The sequence below is a fragment of the Ambystoma mexicanum genome, chromosome 4p, assembly GCF_040938575.1.
Source record: "Ambystoma mexicanum isolate Mex_15411 chromosome 4p, UKY_AmexF1_1, whole genome shotgun sequence".
Classification (NCBI taxonomy): Eukaryota; Metazoa; Chordata; class Amphibia; order Caudata; family Ambystomatidae; genus Ambystoma; species Ambystoma mexicanum.
This window is the reverse complement of record NC_090927.1, coordinates 180896696-180916231: the sequence shown is the minus strand read 5'-3', so window position 1 is coordinate 180916231 and position 19536 is coordinate 180896696. Positions and strand designations below refer to the sequence as shown.

The 19536-nt window shown below is 45.2% G+C and overlaps 1 protein-coding gene across 4 annotated transcripts in view; it reads left to right on the top strand.

Moving 5' to 3' along the window:
• PTK2B (protein tyrosine kinase 2 beta) overlaps window positions 1-19536 on the top strand; it is a 998240-nt gene that overhangs the window by 483041 nt on the left and 495663 nt on the right. For all 4 annotated transcript variants that reach the window (XM_069605649.1, XM_069605652.1, XM_069605651.1 and 1 more), the window contains one exon: window positions 9984-10222. In XM_069605649.1, coding sequence (XP_069461750.1) covers window positions 10025-10222 — 198 coding nt within the window. In that variant the 5' untranslated portion in view covers window positions 9984-10024. The remainder of the gene's footprint in view (window positions 1-9983; window positions 10223-19536) is intronic.

The window sequence follows — 19536 nt, the reverse complement described above, 5'->3', positions numbered from 1 at the left end:
TTTCCAGGCCCATTTCCCACATATCAATCAGTTTTAATGTGGGAATGGTCTGATCTTTTCGGAGTTTCCTGAATGATGCAGGAATGATGTATGAGGCATACTGTGGCGAGAACATCTTTTGTCATGGGATTTGGGTTTTCCTCTGATTGTGGATTGTTATAAAACTTCAGTATTTCTTCCAGTGTGGTATGCCATTTAAAACTAAGAGTTATGTTGATTTTCTCGAACATCACCAGTTTGTTCTCCTACAGAGATGACAGTGATGTCTGGGACTTGATTGATCCTAAAATGGAATTCTATTTTGTCGGACCGTTGTTCAACCATGTGGCATGTTCCATTCAAAGTCACATAATCTGTGCTTTGTTTTAACTTGATTGGCCGGTTAGTCTGAGTCCAGAGGACCTTGTTCACATAGTCATTCAGGGGTGATAACCTTCGGAGGAGGCCATTCCCCAAGAGACAAGGTGTTCCCTCTGGAGTCACGATTATCACTGGGTGTTTAACCCTATGTCGCACAATGTTGATCTCCAGATATGCAGTCCCTTTGACAGAAATATCATTCCCACCTAAGTTTTGGAGTTGTCCGGGAAGAGGTTTGAGGGAAATTTGGTGACTCTCCTCACTTCCTGAATTTAGTTGGTGAAAGGCCTTTTTGGACAGGGGGGTAGCTTGGGATCCAGTATCCACCAGCGCTGATAATGCACATTGACCCTGTACCTTGATGGAAGCATAAACTCCTCCTTCTCTCTCCTCAAAGGGGCAAAGTGCCAGCTTAACAGTTAACTTTTTTATATTGAACTCCGACACTGTGTGATCTTGGACAGTTTTCTGTGTCGGAGTCCGGGAATCTGTAAAAAATAATGTGTGCCCAGAAACAGATGGGTTTGGGAAGTCCACTTTTCCCCCTGATTCTTTGCCGTCCCCCTTTTGTTGGAGACAGTTACCGAACGTATTTGGGGTGGGATACCTCTGTGATTTCTGGGTCCTCTGGGTGACATTGTTTGGGTTGAAGAGCTTCTTGCTCTGGGTTGGTTTCCATACTTACCCCACCAAAATCAAGGTCTTTTTGGGACCCATTTTTCCTTGGGAGGGATCCTTCCATCTCTGAAAGAGAAGATTTTCTTCCCTGAATCCTCCAGGTATTCTTCTCCTACGAAAGGGATGATGCAGGCTTCTTCCACAAAGTGGGTTGTCTTTGGCTTTCGATTTCTCCTACTTACCCTCTGTTCTTCAGGTTCCAGATTTTCGGCGGTAGAAGATTTATGTTCAGGCTTAGAGGTTTCCAGGGGTTTTGTTCTGGTGTGAAAGGTCACTTCCTCTAGGGCTTTGCATCTCCCTTCCACCCGAGCCCCCTCCTCTGGAACTTGTTGGTTGTCAAAGTTTTCTTCCCGTCATTGCCCCCCAGGGCACCAAATGCGGATTTTGAGTTAATCTGGGCAGCAGTTTCCAGTTGAGGGTTCTGCTGAGCCCTCAACATGCGACCCAGGTCATGGGTTAATTTTTGGACTTGCCGCTCCATTTGTGACATTTCTTCTGGTTGGTAGGGAGGCCTGGATTCATACATTTGCTGCTCCTGGCAAGGGTAGCTGTGCCTTCTCCCGGAGTAGCTTGGGTATTGGGAGTTTTCCTGATAACCTTCCATCTTAGGTTTCCCTTCTCCCGGATTCGGGAATCTATTGTCCTGAAAGTGGGGAGAGAGAGGAGGATTAATCTGGAAATTAGGGTTTGAAGGGCATCTGGGAAAGAATCTTAGGTTGGGGTGGAGTATTTCTTCCTTCCTGAGGGAAGTCTGGAGGGAAGTTTCACGGGGCAGTACCTACCTGGTTGTGTCCCCCTTTCTGCACCGGGGGAGTGAAGTATACCTTCTGTTAAGATCCCTCATTATGGCAGATTTAACAAAGGGGTTATTTTTGCCAATACAAATAGCCTATTTTGCCACTAGAGAAGAGAAATTGTTAAGAGGAGTCCCTACTGTGAATATTATGCACATTCCATACAAAGAGTTGTCTTTCCTGAAGCATGACTATTCCTGTTTCAGAATTTGGTCTTCATGAGTGAATTGAGTCTGTGTTAGATTTCTGGACTATCCATATGATTCCGTAGAGGCAAACCACAGGAAACCAGCTATATATGTTCACACATTCATAGTAATTCAAAGAAAATCAAGGATAAAGCACTCTCATAAGACATTCTAAAGTGAATAGACCTAACCTTAATAATCACACTGCTTCCATTCGGTCCATCCCCAGCCCCCATTAATAAACAATTGAGGGGAGGGAAAGGATTCAACGGCCATATCTCCCAATGGCTAATCCGGGTTTTTCCCAGCAGACCAATACACGAGGGCCCAAATGACCAGAACCTCTGTAATGCAAACATCTGTATGAATAGCTCCCCCAGGACAAAGAGAATGCACATTTAAGAATACCAATAAACATATTAGCACTTCTTCAACCTCAAGCACATCTATCTATATGAACAATCTACCTTACCTAAAGATTACAGGTCAGTAATAGCATAATTCGACTGATGTTGCTTTCATGATGTAGACTGCCACCTTCCCCACCTTGGTTCTTCTCTGCCCCCTAGATTTCACCACCTGAGGTCGAGCATTACAATGAGGAATGAGGCCCCTGGCTGCCGATGCTCTCCACAAGGAGGATCAGTGGAGGTGTCATGGTTTTATGCTATCATGGGTGTTTTTCCTGTCAGAAGACCATAGCGATCTTCTGGGCTGTTGTCGGCCGCTTTCACTTTCAGTGGGACTGTATCCCCTGTATTCGCGGCTCGACTTCCTGTCACCCTAATGGTACTTGGGATGGTGTCTGGTGTTCCTCCGGGGAGATGGCCTGGATGATTGGCACTGGGGTGTTCTTGCACACTGTCTCGCCCACAAGCCACGCTGTTCTGGCCTAGAGCCAGCCTCATGGGGAACTCAGAGCTGCACTTGTAGCAATATTTCGACGACTGGCTGGTTTTGTCGGGTGGGGTTGGCATCCGCTTCTTGATGACTTCCAGATCTCTGGGGTCCAATGACCTCTTCACCCGTCCCAGCGCTACCACCTGTTGTGTGACTGCTAAGTCGATGCAGGCCATTGCCAAGATTTCATTGAGTGTCTGCTGTTTCTGGAGTAGTTTCCTTTTGAATTCTGCAGATTCACACCCAACTATGACTTGGGAGCGCAGTGGTTCGTCATTTGAGTAGCGATGAAATGTGCAATGTTTCTTGCGTATGCAGAGTCGCATGACATAGTTGTCCATGGTCTCTTCCCGCTCCCGCATGGTTGTATGAAAAATATGTCTCTAATAATCCACATTGGTGTGTGGTCCAAAATAGAAGTCCAGTGCGTCACGAATCTCCTGATATGTTGCCTTCTCCTCGTCAACTAGTTCGTAGAGGATGATCCTCATGGCAGCTCCAACTTCTAGGATTAGTATATGTTTCTTTTTCTCTTCATCCATGGGGCCCATTGCCACCACATACACTCCGAAGTCCTTCATCCATTGGACCCACCGGGTCCCCAAGTTGCCTATGTCTCTGAGGTCAAATGCTTGGCACAGCTGCCATGGTGTGACATCTCCTTGGCCTTGGGGAAAGGCTTCCGAAAGCCTGGCAGGGACTGTGGCTGGGAGGTCATCTTCCGCCATTGCTGGCCTCTGTGTTTTCGGCCTTATACTTCAAGCTTTGCTTCTCGTCTCAGGCACGTGTGTGACTGAGCTAGCACCACCTCCTCCTGGAGGGACGAGGTTCCTTGCTTTGTGCTTGCTCTGGGCCGTGCCCCTCTCCTGTAGGAGGCGTCTGGCCAGCAGGGGGCCTCACATGCAGAAATGGGCTTTTGAATTCACTGACGCAGCCAGGGCTGGGAGTTCACTGTGTAAGCCGCTTATCACTGCGGTCATGTTGTGGAGAGGATTCCCTCCTGCTCCCCTGGGTACAATCAGCTGGACGGCCCAGGTCGCGGAGAGCGGCTGAGGCGGACCATGCCTTCCGCTCCTTACTGGAACGAAACGCCACATCTAGAAGGGCCGCGCCACGTCCATGTCTCCCTCGTCGCCTATGTTGAACGGTTGAATGGGCTCTCACTGCTTTGCGGAGGCAGCAGGATTGCACAAGACACACTTTATAATAAAGGAAGCCCACACAGTCACCACCGGTCTCAACTCGATATCTTTATTAACTGCCCCCAACCCTTTCCGCCCGCATTCCCTTCCACCCGCATTCCGCGTCAAATACTTCCCTTCGTCCCACCCCCACCCTAACCCTGCCTTCCACATAACGATGTGGATTTGGCTGAACATAATGAACGAGAACATGAACATGACAATATTTCACATTGTTTGCCCTCAAAAGTGAAATAAAGGACAAATGGAAAACCCATTAGCAGCAAATTTGTTTAGCGCATAGTCATATTGTTAAGTCTGTGAGATGTTCTTATGAGGAGTGTGTAACGAGCTAAGTTGTGGTGTATTGTTGTGCTCGTCTACGGAATAGGATCTGAGGTATTTGACTCGTAGCTGGGGTCAGTTCCTCAATTCTGAATTAGGGGACATGGGTGAAAGTTTTAGGGATCAGGTTTTTCTGTTGTTGGTGTTTTGAGAAAATCGAGGGTGTTCTGTGCAGCTCTAGAATTATATTTAATTTTTATTTTATTGGACATTTGTAAGGAGCTTATACATCGAGAAATTGTGTTTCCAAGCGCCCGCAGGGCAAAGGGAAGGGAACAAGGGAACATTAAGACAATCGAATATTATCATAGTGATGAATAAAGTTCAAAAGTGGTCCTACTAGGCCTCGTGAACATTCAGAGCATGCAAGTGCAGAGAGAGAAGGGAAGGGGTAAGTGCCAGAGAGTCAGTTGCAAAGGCAAAAGGTAAATGCCAGGCAGTGACCACTTGATGGAAGAGGGGTCACAAGCCAATAAACTGAGTGCAGGGCCTGTGACACAACACAGGCCAGTGGTGCCCAAAGGCAAGTGCCGGGAGAGGGCGGATGCTACAGGCGATTGGACAGAAGGCCAGGTCCCAGGAGGACACATAAGGGCCCAGGCCCCCAATCGCAGCCACTGTGGGGTTTAGCACGGGAGGGAGAGAGTGAAAGAGGAGGAGAAGAGGAAAGTCTTGAGGTGCTTTCAGAACTTGAGGTGTTCCGGGTCAAGATGGAGAGAAAATCATTTTAAGCGACAAGTGAAAGTGATCTTAGGCAAACTTGGGTAGGACTGTGTCTGCGGCCTGAGTGGGTATCCCACAAATACACACATTATTCCTGCATGATCTATTTTCAGCCTCCACTTGTTTAAGTTGGAGGGATTCATACTTGATTTCCAGTAGCTTAACTCTACTGGCTGCTTCCTTAGAGTTTGAAGCCATGCTTACACCAGCCTGTAAACCCGAGAGAGCCTAGGGCATAGCCAGCCAACAGAAGAGACAGAGAGTTTGGGTAGACAAGGGATCTTGTGCATCATTGTTATGTCCCCACTGCCACTCAACCTACTGCGGTGCCAATGCCTAGTGTCATTGAAGCACACAGAATAAGGAAAGTGTGACTTGCCCAGTAACCTTGTTTTGACGCCCGCAATACTGTAAAATCTTTCATTGTTGTTTGGACCCCATCTACCTTTTATGCATGGCAACCTGCATCCCACTCCCTCCTTTCTGGCTGCAGCCAGAGTACCATTAGAATACAATGATACATATCATTGGTAGCAGGTCTTTTGCACGCGTGTCTTTGACTGTGCATGCAAAATACCACTTTCATAAGACCTCAGTCAACAACAGTGGAAAGCCCGCCCCAAAAAAGAAGCCTCATCAGGATGGGCAGAGCAGTAAAAATGTGGGAGCAACACTATTACCGCTGCATTACCACTCTGGCTAATCCCGAGTTGGGGGAAACTCGGGAGCATTTACCTCCAGCTAAAAGCTGGAAGCCCAAAGCTGGAGGTAAATGCTCCCGAGTTTCCCCCAAATCGGGATTGGCCGGAGTGGTAATGCGGCGGTAATAGTGTTGCTCCCACATTTTTACCGCTCTGCCCATCCTGATGAGGCTCCTTTTTTGGGGCAGGCTTTCCACTGTTGTTGACTGAGGTCTTATGAAAGTGGTTTTTTGCATGCACAGTCAAAGACACGCGGGCAAAAGACCTGCTACCAATGATATGCGTCATGCTGGCATCTTTGCAGAGCCATGAATGTTTGCATTCGATAAAACAACATGGCTGATCTAAGGGATTGGCTGCACGGTCCTTCTCACTTTGAAATGGAACAGCATGCAGGATTCAATAATAACCAATGCAAGTCAGCTTCATGAATAGAGCGTGCCGTTGAGTAACCTCCTGTCAACATGGCTGGCAAGCCTCTGCATGCTGCCGCGTGGGCGAGGAATGTAGCAATTCCCAGGCTTCCGCTTACTCTGTGACACGCTGGACCGAGGTCTCTCTCTCACATAACCTCCAACCAGATGAGTCACACCAGGCAAGCATAGAGTATTTCTTCAGCCAGGACCGACAGCGTTAAATCCTAGGTTTCACCAAGAAAACCCACCTGGATGGAGAAACAACAGGCGCAATCTTTTCATCATTCTAGTTGCCCTTCATTACACAGCACTCCTGGAATTAATGCCATGCAACCAGCCGCTGGTGCCTCTTGCAGATTAGGAAATGGGAACATCCCTACATTGTACACCATTCCATTGCTTAATAATACCAGGTCTCATTAAAGTGCTTAGAAGCTGGAGGAATCCAGCATTGAGTGCAATATATTAAAACAACTGAGCCTGCCCATTACACTTTTTCATTTTTGCTTCTTCAATATACCTGGAAGCTCACCACTTTAGAGGGAGTGGGGTGCTGCAAGCAGGTTTAAATCTGGAGAGGAGATGCCATGGTTGTCTTTGTACTCTTTCGTTTTTAGCCAATGAGGGCCAGATTACAGAAAGTTTACACTGGTGCAAGTACAAAGTTGCACGATGTTAGCATTAGGGCAAAGTTTTTCCTAGTGGCAAAAATATTGGGGCCATGTTAGAGAACCTTTGCACTGTGGCAAGTGCAATTTTGTATGGTATTGGCGCTGGGGCAAAAAACATATACGTTCAATTAATGTTTGCACCCGGCAAAGTTTGCCCTGGTGCTCATACCGTGCAACGTTGCATTTGCAATGGTGCACAGTTTCTGTAAGCTGCCTCCAGGATAGCAGCATGCACACTAAATACAGAAAGACTGCGGTTTCCATGCAGTGGGGTTGGTGCACTACTCGAAAGCTATCTGCATCCTAGGGATCCCTGCCAGTCCCTTTCATGCAGATGAATATAGATTTCTATGAATATTGGACAGAATGTGTGTGATATGAGCCATAACTACAAGCCAGAGAGTGGATACCAGCAAGGGTTACTAGGATCCATCTAGGAATCTACTTAAATATTCTTGAGACTTGGACAAATGTGCATCAAGCAGACCTTACAAGACTTATATTTGATCCTTTCTAAAAGAAATGCCATGTTAATTTTTGAAATCTTGCGATTTGTATAATTTTAATACCTATTAGCTCATGGATTCCATTGTAGACCCCCTCTCAGCCAATTAGGATGCTTGGAATGCAGTCTATAATCTCTGTTAGAGATCTCATTTCGAACATTCTGACCTGCAGAAACCTACCAGCAGCACAGAAGCAATTGCCTTCAGCTATTTTAAGGCAGAGAGGGGCTGCACCGTTTAATTCTCCCAACTAACAAACTGCAATAAAACACAAAACATTCTCTCACTCAAGCCTTCCAACTGCCAAGGCGACCTCTGCCCAGCCCAGCTCATAAAGGATGCGGCAGAAGACCTTGCCCCTTTTATCTCCCAACTTATCAATGCCCATTCACATCTGGCACTATCCCTACCAACCTCAAATAATCTTGGGTGTGCCCATTGCTAAAAAAGCAAACCCTTGATCCACTCACACCCACCAACTACCGTCCTATTACAACAGTACCCTTTCTGTTGAAAATACTTGACAAGGTGGCTTACCTTCAAATCCAAAAATATCTGGAACTTCACAAACTACTAGGAGCACGACAGTCAGGCTTCCGCCCCCAGCACGGAACGGAGACTGCACTTATCAACTTGAAATCCCAGGTCGAAGAGCTAAGAGACAAAGGGAAAACAGCCCTACTCCTACTGCTTGACCTCTCGGCTGCATTCGACCTAGTAGACCACAAGGTCCTATGCAGCCACCAAGACTCAGCCGCCGACTTTTCCAAAGAGGCTATACTCTGAATTGAGTCCTTCTTGAGCGACAGAACCATGAGGGTCTTCTCCCCCTCAGCAGCGGCAGACCCCATCGCCATCATATGTGGGGTGCCCCAGGGCTCTTGTGTCTCCCCTACGTTGTACAATATATTCACTAAGCCCCTTTTCGACAATATGGACCATCTTGGTATCACCTACACCAATTATGCAGATGACACTCAAATTCTCCTCCCACTTTCCAAGGATTACGTTAAGGATTTGGCCTTGGTGAATAGAGTGTACCTCATCATCCAGGCATGGATGGCTACTCATGGTCTATGCCTGAATGATGACAAAACGGAGCTCATCATCGTGGGAACCCATTCCCACCTCTAGAAGCTAGACCAGAATTACAAATCCTTCATAATCTATGGCAACCTCATCAATGTGGCCAAGGAGGTAAAGACCCTTGGTTTCTACCTTGATTCCACTCTCTCCTTTACCAAACAAGTGAAGTCCATGGCCTCTGCCACGGCCTACACTTGCAAGCTCATCAGAACTGGCAAACCATTCCTCTCTGATGACAACTGCTTTATCCTAGCCAGAGCCCTTATACTCTCTAGGCTTGACTATTGTGACGCCCTATACATTGGTGCCAACAAATCAATTATCCAGAGGATACAAACCCTCCAGAATAATGCACTAAGAGCGGCACTCGGTGTGGCTAGAAGATCACATATATCTGGGAGTAGGCGCCAAAATAAATGGTTCTCAATTTATAATAAAATCCAGTTAGAAACTGCATCCCTTACCCATAAAGCACTGAACAATGCGGCCCCTAGCTATCTCACTGATAGATTCCGAAGGAGAACATCCACCAGGCCCATGAGACCAATCTGCATCAACTGCCTCACCATCCCTGGATTTAGGCTATCAAAGGTTGGTTGCTGCAGCTTCCCCGTGAAAGCGGCCCAACTTTGGAACTCCCTGACACACACCATCCGAGAAGATCAACCCTACCGGAATTTCAGACTTAGCTACATCAACTGGTTTAAGTCTACCGATCTTTAAGGCCTTCCTCAGATGTATTTGCCTCTGTATACTTTCCTTAATGTATTTATTGATGTATTCCTGTATTGTACCTGTACTACTCTTGTTCATATTCTGTAACCTTGAAACCTATGCCTTGCATATCCTGTAACTGCTGTGCCCTGATACCCCCGGGTCTGGTGCGCATTATAAATGAATAAACAAACAAACAAACAAAATGTGTGTAAGTCATGTTACTAGTCCCATATTCATTAAATTCACTGAAGGTTACTTATGTGTGCTCATTTGTTTACCCACAATAACAATATTGTTTACTAGTTGCATAACATTGTGTGCTAATAACCGTATAACTTTGTATTAGTGATTAATTATTGCTTGGGTTAATGAACCTTCCCCAGCTTGAAGCCATCGGCTTCGCCTCGGGCAAAAACTTGGGGGCAGGTCATTATGCCACAATAGTGACCGCTCCCTCAGTCTCTAAGGCTTAGTTAAAGGAGGAATGATGGTTTATGATTTGGCCTACAACTCCCATTGGTCCCCGCCATAATGGTGAGGTATCATGGGAGTTGTAAGCCAAAATATAGGGTGAGCCAAAGGTTGCCTAGCTGTGGTAGAAAGGCATTACAATCTTCTAACCTTGCTTCTGCTTCATGAGCAACAGCTGTACATTGAAAGCAAACAGCATGCTCTACGAGAATGTGCAATTCTAAAGGCAATGTTTCCACCCAACAGGCAAGTGATGCTTCAGTCTTAGTGGACCTCCGCATCCAAGGATGTCATTGAACCCGGCCACCCTCTCCCGGTTGAGGGGGATTTCGTTCCGCCAAGAAGAGGAGCCGTCGGAGCCGCTGGTGGATGACAATACTGACAAGGAAGAAGTGCGAATCCTCAAAGTCTGTTTCCACAGCAACAGCTCCAACCTTGGCAAAAACTTCAAGCTGGTCAAGTGTAGCATCCAAACCGAGATAAAGGTAAGTGGTCCTGGCTCGTCCTGCTGTGCGCGCTGGTGGCAGTGCAGCAAGACAGCGTTAACTTACCACTGCTTTTTAACGAAGTGGGTAGTGAAGTATGGGACTTAAATACACAAATGGCATCACAGGGGTGCAGAAGGAGATCATATATGCATTCATAATGTTAATTCTATTTTTCCAGGAAGGTCTGACCAACCCATTTGACATAGTTGTGATATTAAGCCAGATAAAAAGCCGCGTACAATTGCAATATTTGAAAAACAAATAATGTTTAACAGATAATGGAGGGGACTACAATGCGTTATTTTGTTTGATGCATCTTGAAAAGATGGGTTTTGGATTATATATATATACATATATATATATATATAATTGGTTATTTATAACACAATACCCAGAGGTTTCTAAGCGCGGACCCGGGGATCGAACCAGTGTTGTTCCACATCTTCTTGCTTCCAAGGTGGCGCGTTGCCCCTAAGCTATGCTCCCGAGATTCATGAAGTCATAGAGATCCATTGTTAGGTGTGGAATCAATGTTTAAGGCACTCCAGGAGCAGGATCACTGCATGTCTGTACTTTTTTCAATGAAGATGATTGGTCTTCACTACAGCGCTGCATGCTCAAGGAATGGCCTCACAGCACCGTAGGGCTGGAGTAACTGCACAAAGCGACTTCTTTTGGAGAAGCTAAGTCCTTAATGCCTTTCCGAACTGCAGATGACCATCAAAAGCACTGAGGTAGAAAGGAAAGAAGTTACTAAAATACAGATGACCATGAAAGGTAATGAGGTAGAAAGAAAAGAAGTTACTAAAATGCAGATGACCATGAAAAGCAATGAGGTAGAAACGAAAGAAGTTACTAAAATACAGATGACCATGAGAAGCAATGAGGTAGAAAGGAAAGAGGCATCGGAAGGAACTTCACTGGCTGTCCACAAAGGACCGTAAAAACTTCAAAGCATGCACCATTGTCCACCGCTGCTTCTATGGCAACCCACCCGCCTACCTCAAAACTGTGGTTTCTCGCTATTCTCCAGATAGATGACTGCACTCAGCAGATGGCCCTGGCCTCCTGCCCCATTTTAAATGTTCCAGGTGCACCGTCAGATCCGTCCCTGTTTGCGCTGCCCCGCTGTTTAATTCCATTCCTGTGAACGTAAGGCAGGAAGTAAACCTTCTTCGATTCAGGAAACCTTTAAAAACAATGCTCTTTAAATGATCCCCTTATCTTCTTGACCCTATGTTACCTGTGTCCTGTTTTTTCCCGTCGTTTGTCACTGTCCTTGTGTCTTTGTGCGCTCTGATGCCCGCGGGCTTCCGGCGCGTTATAAATGAACACATAAATAAATAAAATGCACTGAGGTAGAAAGGAACGAAGTTACTTAATGTATATGACTATGAAAAGCACTGATGTAGAAAACAAAGAAGTTAATAAAATGTAGATGACCATGAAAAGCACTGAGGTAGAAAGGAAAGAAGTTACTAAAATGTAGATGACCATGAAAAGCACTGAGTAGAAAGGAAAGAAGTTACTAAAATGTAGATGAAAATGGAAAGCACTGAGGTAGAAAGGAAAAAAGTTACTAAAATGTAGATGACCATGAAACGCACTGAGGTAGAAAGGAAAGAAGTTACTAAAATGTAGATGACCATGAAAAGCACTGAGGTAGAAAGGAAAGAAGTTACTAAAATGTAGATGACCATGGAAAGCACTGAGGTAGAAAGGAAAAAAGTTACTAAAATGTAGATGACCATGAAACGCACTGAGGTAGAAAGGAAAGAAGTTACTAACATGTAGATGACCATGAAAAGCACTGAGGTAGAAAGGAAAAAAGTTACTAAAATGTAGATGACCATCAAAGGCACTGAGGTAGAAAGGAGAGGAGTTACTAAAATGTAGATGACCATCAAAAACACTGAGTTGGAAAGGAAAGAAGTTACTAAAATGTTGCTTTTATGTTTGGAGAAGTCTTCCAGACAGGAATTCTTAATAAAGGTTCCAGAAAAGGTCTCAATTGCCTGGAGAGCTGTTGCCTGCCAGGTAAACAATGATGGCACTTGGCCCCGAGACAGGCCTTGCCAAAGACATTAGCATTGGGAGTTACATGTAAGTGAAGCAAGTGTCTACTTTCAGACCCCCTGCAGTTATTTGAGTGGCGAGTGGTGCTCTGCCATTTGTACTCTTGCACAGGTTATTTCTAAACTGTATTATAGTGGAGTTTGCTGCATCGAGTGGGCTTTTAGGCAAATTCCAGAAATAGGAACGTCCTTGAATTGAGACTTAGATGACAAAAGTAGGAGCTTTAAACCTGATTTACTTGAGGCTGCAGGGAAAGGAGTCCAATGAAACAGGAATCCAAGATTGTTTACTTTGTTGAGGTTTCGGGCTGTTACCTCCGGGTACGAGGCTATACATCTGTTGTCCACTGATGCTTATGGAGGCCAGTCAAATCTGTTTATTCAGATTTCAAGGATCCATCAAACAACACAAAAAAAGAATAATGGGTGACCCACAGACCATAAAACACAACACATAACACCAAAAATGCGAGAAAAAAAAACAGAATTCGATCATCTTCACATCACTATAAAAAAACTGTTCGTTAATAAAAGTGAGGGGAACATTGTATAAAATAACATGTGTTGCATCATCGTTTAAATGCTTCACAACAGAGAATAATTATTTGATGCCATGCAGCTTTTGGAAAGCAGGCAAAGGAAAAAGCAACCCAAACAGTGGGGAAGGGACAGCACAAGCACAATGTGGGTAGGCACGAAATCTCAGGTTTTCCACGTATTGCCTTGCATTTGAATTATTTGAATCCAAACATGACTGCGGTGGAGGCACGCCAATAGGTCAGAGAGTGGACCTGGCTTCACATTAAGGTTATCTGTGAGTCTGGGTGTCAGCACACATAACAAACTAGACCTGTGAATGACATGTACCAAGGAGGTACTCTGAAGGTACCAGACCCTGGGGTACACAAGACTGAATACTACAGGATGCTCTTACTGCATCATTGTGGAAGACAGTGGGGGTCATTTTGTTTGACCTGCAAATAGAACAGATTGTGCCACAACCTCCAACACCTGCATGGTCATGAGCCCACTGTTCTATTTTGATTGTTGTAGTGAAGGGGTGTGAATCAGGCATGGCAATCCGAAAATACATGTGACTGGTCAGAAATGTGAGGCAGACAACTTTTTCAAGAATGTTCAACTTCAGCCATTTTATTAAACATGGAAATCCGTTTTAACATAAAGTCCCAACACAGTTCTTAAGGTTTAATACTCAGTCACACAAAGTTCTGTTATTTCATTAAAGTATCTCAAGGAATCACAAGTTCCACCTCCTCCTGGAGTAAGAACTGTCTCACTTTTGTCTTCTCCAAGCAAGCACCAACACTTGTATTTGTTAGGATAATTGTCACAATGATCAGATTTCCGATATAAATAAACAATCCCCACTCTTCCTGGAGTAAGAACAGATTTCACTTTTGTAGAAGTAACACGTGTCTTTTTCAGGACAACTGTTACAGTTTCTGGTTTCAAAGGAGATAAATAAACTGTTCCAACTCTTCCTGGAGTAAGAACAGGTTTCACCTTTGTAGAAACACCAAATGTCTTTGTCAGGATGGTTTACTATAATCTTAATTTCAAAAATAATTCTAATTTATCTTCAAGAAGCTTTAACAATTCATTGAATGTTATAAACCAATGTGAGTTGTTGTTCTGAACACAGTTCAGCACTTGCATCAACTACTATCTGGCTTCTTCCTTTTCCAGACTTTGAGAGGCAACAACTTCTTGCCCACGGGTATACTCGCCTACCGTCTACTTCTTCAACAACACAGCCAGGAAAGTGCTTCAGTGGTAATTCCCAACTTTAGAAAACAACAACTTCTTTAGGCTTTTTTAACATCAAACTTTAGACCAGTTATGGGGAAAACAAGTAACCACATTAGTGCTCTTTAAGTCTTCAGGGCAACTATGCTCCTCTCCCTCTGGATAACCCTCTCCAGAAGGGTAGCCTGTTTGCCACCTTTCTTTCCCCTCTGCGCCGACATCCAAATAATGATCAACAGGTAATCTCATTTTTCCTTTCACTTGGCTTGGTCAATGTAGGTTTCGACTGCCTGAAGATCTTGATGTCAAAGCACATAAGCAGTAAGTCTCACATTTGTTAAGATGCTCAGTCTTCCTCTCTTGCCTTGAATACTGTTTGTTTTACTGGTATTATTGGTTGGTAATATACCCTTAGCTTGAGTATGCTTGTCAGTTTTCCAACTGTTTACAGCTTTTCCCTGGGGTTCTTGGGCTTTCCACACTCTCATGTGCTTATTTATACAGTTACTTTGCTTTAATAAGTAACACATTTGTTGATTTTGCACAGTACATTAATGGTACTGTTGCATTCACTCACTCACGAGTGAAACAGTCTGCCGTGAACACGCGGACAGCGTTGAAGCACTCCGGAGTCAATTACAAGTTGTGGATTCACTGGGTAAGTCGCTTCATTACGCTCCACTCAGTGTTCGTAGGTCGTCTTTGCTTGTGGATCCTCCTAGCCAGTTAGAAAGCTTCTTCATGTTCTTCTGTGCTCATGCCACTGGAGATTGGAGCATCCATTCCTTTCCTCCTAGTAGGGCTAGGTGAAGCCCTGCCACTTGGAACCTCCAAAGAGGGAACACTTCCCTTGCTATTGCAGCTTCCTGCTGCAAAAACTCTGCACAACAAAATTCTTTCGGACAAGTGTCTCCTCTTCACACTTCCCGCCACGTGACCTCTGAAACAGGGAGAGCGACGGGCTAAGACTCTCTCAGGACCCACTGCGGCTTGTGGCGATCGCCGTGGGCCCGGCATCTTCTCTCGCCATGGTCTTCCCTCTCGGCTGCAATCCAGGACCACGCTGCTTCTTCTTCTTCCACTGCTCTGCTTTTCTTCCTAATGCCTGTACCTGAGGGTGCTTTTTAAGCCTCTCAGCCCCCTTCAGGTGTGGGTCATTTGCATTAATGAGTGGCTCACTCCTACAGTAGTGTTCCTCTGCATCCTTCTTGCTTGTCCCAGTACTGAGGGAATTATAGGACTTGAAGTCTCTAGCAGCAAAGTTAGATTTTCTATTCATTTGTTACTTGCCAATTGGCCTTCTAGTTTCAACAACTTCTTTCTATTACCCCCTTTTAAGAGAGAGAAGCATTTAGTGCTAGATGTTCTAGAATCAATGTTAACATTTGTATACCACAGGATCTTTGACTTCTTTCATCCACATTTAGGTGTTTAACAAGTGGAACAGTTATATTATTGTGGCAACAAACGATTAGGTATGTTGGCATTTGTAATATCTCTTCCTTAGGGGAAGATAAATACTATGTCTCACCCTATTGATTGCTCTCACCTTCCTGAGCCTTTTCTCCCCCCAGGTGATCCTCCCGCAGAGCACCACCCCCAAGATCAGGATCAGGAAGCGCCTGCCTTTCCCGGGCCACCTGGGAGGAGACTTTAGGCAGGGGTTTGGTGAGAGATCCATAGGATTCATCACATAACCAAGTTTCCATTTTTGTTTGCAAACCTTCATTAAAACAATCCTTAATGCTGCCCGCCATGTAGCTGCAATGCTGATGCTATTAACACTAACACCTATGGATTCCGACTGATTTTTGCTTGTGCTCAAAATTGGGGGAATCCATAGGGATTCCAGCACCACCACATGAAAGATGGATGCAGGCGGAAATGCATGTGGATTTGCAGTATGGAGCTGCTGGAGGAGGCCGAAGTGGACTTTTACGCTTAGCAGCCCCCAGTTCCCTGGAGCAAATTGACTAAAATGGCATCGACCAAATCAAAGACTGGACCAGCATCTACAATTGAAATGGGACATGTTGGCATGTACTATTTTAGCTTTGTTTTGGTGGTGGTTGCAAATAAATCGGTCACTAGGCTTGTGGCGAGGAATGCTGTGACATCATTTCGGAACAAGCTTTAATCACAATAAGCATACTCTGTGAAAAACATGACAAAAACACTGATCCTGACTTTTCTTCAACAAATTTAAACTGGCATGCACACCTCACTGCAGAATTCCGTTCTTGATCATTCAACTTCACTCAACAATTCCATTCCATGTTATTGATGATATAGTTATTATCGGGCTATCTATTGAGCGCGGACCTAGCTCCGAGAAGCAACAAAGTGCTTTACAGTGATAGACTGAGAAGGGAGTCATTCTCCTGTGCCTTAGTTGGTTCAATATTGATAGGGCCATTATAGCTTAGTTTTGCACAGTGGACTCTAATTTTGGTTTTGTCTATCTCCGACGAGTGTCGAGCACCCTAGTTCGTTTTGTTAGGTAGAGAACACCCTAGCTGGAAGGTTGGGACTTTTCACCTTTCATTTAATAAATAACTATCGTAAGATGGAAAACCAGAGTCCATTTTCTTCTTCTGGTCTGCCACATTTGGTAGCCCATCTAATTTATGCAATGTATTTATTTATTTATTGGGTATTTATAATGCGCCTACACAGAAAATGGTGTTTCAAGGTGTAAAATATGGAGTTACAACAGGTGGCTACTGAGGTGTTCAGGTTGCCCAGTGGCAACTTGCGGCACACCTGTACTTGGCACGATGCCTTTATGTCATGGTAAGCACAGGTGAAATCTAAGCTGATCTTCTGGGTCGCAGTAACCTTTTCTTTTGAAGGTTGACATACTTCTAACAAAGCATGTGACCAAGGGATGAGGGACATGTGCAAATCAGGGGAAGTGAATTGTCTTGCCTCAACAAAGCCCAAATGCCAATTAGGAAGGCCCTAGACACTGTCCTGCCTCCTTCTCCTTCATGTCCCAGATGTCAAACTTGTGGTTGAAACCCTTGCATCGACAACATTTGCCTGATGCTAAACTGCATACACCTGTTGCCCCCTGTACTCAGGTACCCTTCATCTCTGGTAGTGTAAGGAAATGAACGCAATGCCTGTGGAGTGGAGCAGGCAGACAAAGCCGGCCCCCTTCGAAGGACAGAGACAAAGGACTTCCTCCCCTCTCTGGGCACCCTCATTACATATCAGCCAAGAAGAAACAGAGCACCAAGTGTGCACTCCACCTCAGCCTCCATGCTGGAGAAAAACCTGCGAGCAGGTCCTTGCATCGGCCCCTGTAACAAGCTCGGAGCGTGGCTCCATTCAAAAATGGTGGTCGCGATTCCATTTCCAAAGAAAGGCTTTGCTCAGCCCTGTTCCCCCCTCTGCCTGTAGCACATTGGTTGCCGGAAGAACTTATTCAATTTATGGAGGGGCAAAGCCGGCCCCCGTTGAAGGATACCGACAAACAATGTCCTCCCCTGTCTGGGCCTGTCCGGGCATGGAGGTCACCCTGCCCGCTATCCTTAGTAGCATCATTGTCACATCCGGATTGGACTTATTAATGTGCCCCCAATTCTCGCATTGCATAGGAGGATCAGCAGTGCCACAAATACTGGCACACATAAAACACCTTTTACAAGGTAAGGACCTGAATGGTGTGTATGGTATAATTATGCACCCCTGCATGAGTGACTTGCCTGGGTCTGATTGTAAAAGAAACACCCTACCCCTTCCACAAGCCTGCTCTGTTTGACCACTTTTCTGTGACCCGCAAAGGCCTCTAGACAAGGCAAGAGCCTTTCTGCACCAATGGCCTCTGCAGCACACTTGTTGCCTTACCCACTATCCTCCTGTAGCCCACCAGGAGATGGAGGGTCTGCAATAGATCAGTCCCCATCTTCTTCACGCACCTTGCCATACTTTCAAACATGGCTGTAACATTAGACTTTACCAAATATAGATTATTACACAGCGCACAATTGATATAGCCCCAACCACACTGGGTGAGGCTTTGCCGGCATGCACCCCACCCTGCAACCTACTACTATACTGCTCCACATACTGGGTTCCTACACACCCACCAGGCTTTATTATGGTCCCAGCAATTGAGGTTTGTCTTGAAGCTTTTCACTGCAGACTCAATCAACACAAGTATGCCATTGTAACTGATTTGGAACTGTCCACTCTGTTCCGTCTTACAACACTGTAACCTGTAACTTGTAACACTTATCTTGTATACCCTAGTAACTGTAACTAGCACCTAGATGCCTCAGGGCTTTGCGCGTTGCTATAAATGCCAAATAAATAAATACATAAATGCACTTTGATGGCTTTGTAGTCACTACTCTGACCACTGGTCCAAATGTCTATTATGAAGTGGGTTTTTGGCCCACAAGCTGCTGTAGTTCCCGTTCCACTGTAGCCATAAACTTGTACAATTCCTGTACTGAGAGAAAACTGTGGCTGGGAACTTTTCAGCAGTGGATGGCTTTTCTCATAAGCTGCTGGAATCCAGGGCTTTTCAGAAATAAAGTAGGGCAAGAGGTCCATTATCAATGTTATAACAAGGTTAGCATCATGCAGTCACTGTCTGTCATGTGACTTGTGATATTTATATTTACTTTCACATGCTTTCACAACACTAACCTGGCACAATGTGGTTATCACTCCTTTGCATCACTGGGGACCTAGGAGTAGATTTTGGTGTCCCAGGCAATGACACAGCTGCATTATTTTCAAGGGTAATTGTGCACACTGGTGGTGGTATGCTGCTTGCCTGATGGTATGGGGAGAGATGCATTTCAGATACTCTGACGTCTTCCTATGTCTGTGCTTGGTGCTTCAGCATATGGGACCACATAGATTTGGTACCCGCATTGGTTTCTTCCTTTGCTCAACTCCCCTTTTTTTGACAGAATGTGCAAGCGGCCAGATTCAGTTTTCGTTTATTCTGTGTGCCGTGATGCCCTACTGGTACCTTGATTATGCCTGAAGCAGCAGGCTGTCCTTCTCTGTGTGTGATGGTGATGTTCTAGATGCCACTTAGTTATGCAATGTTTTTCCTGATCTGTGGCAGGAAGGCTGATACTTGAGTAAACTGAAGACAGGTGGGGGAGGTGGCTATTGCAGCCCATGTATCTGTGATGTAATTTCCACCCTCCTCAGCATCACTGCTTTCAGCAGCGACACACAATCCAGTCTGGGCTCTGATGTGTCTTCATCTTTGTTATGATCATCCTCTATTTGGTCATCCTCATCATTATCATTATTCGCTGAGTTTTCAGTGGATGGTGGGTGGGGCAGTGGTGATGGAGACGTGGAATTTGTAATCTCTTTCTGCTGTTCAACTCACAGATTTTCAGTAGATCTACACATCTCCCCATTCCATCTCCCTAGTCCATCCCTGAGACTGTAAAAGGAACTGTCAATCTTGATAGATTTTTATTGTGGTGCAAT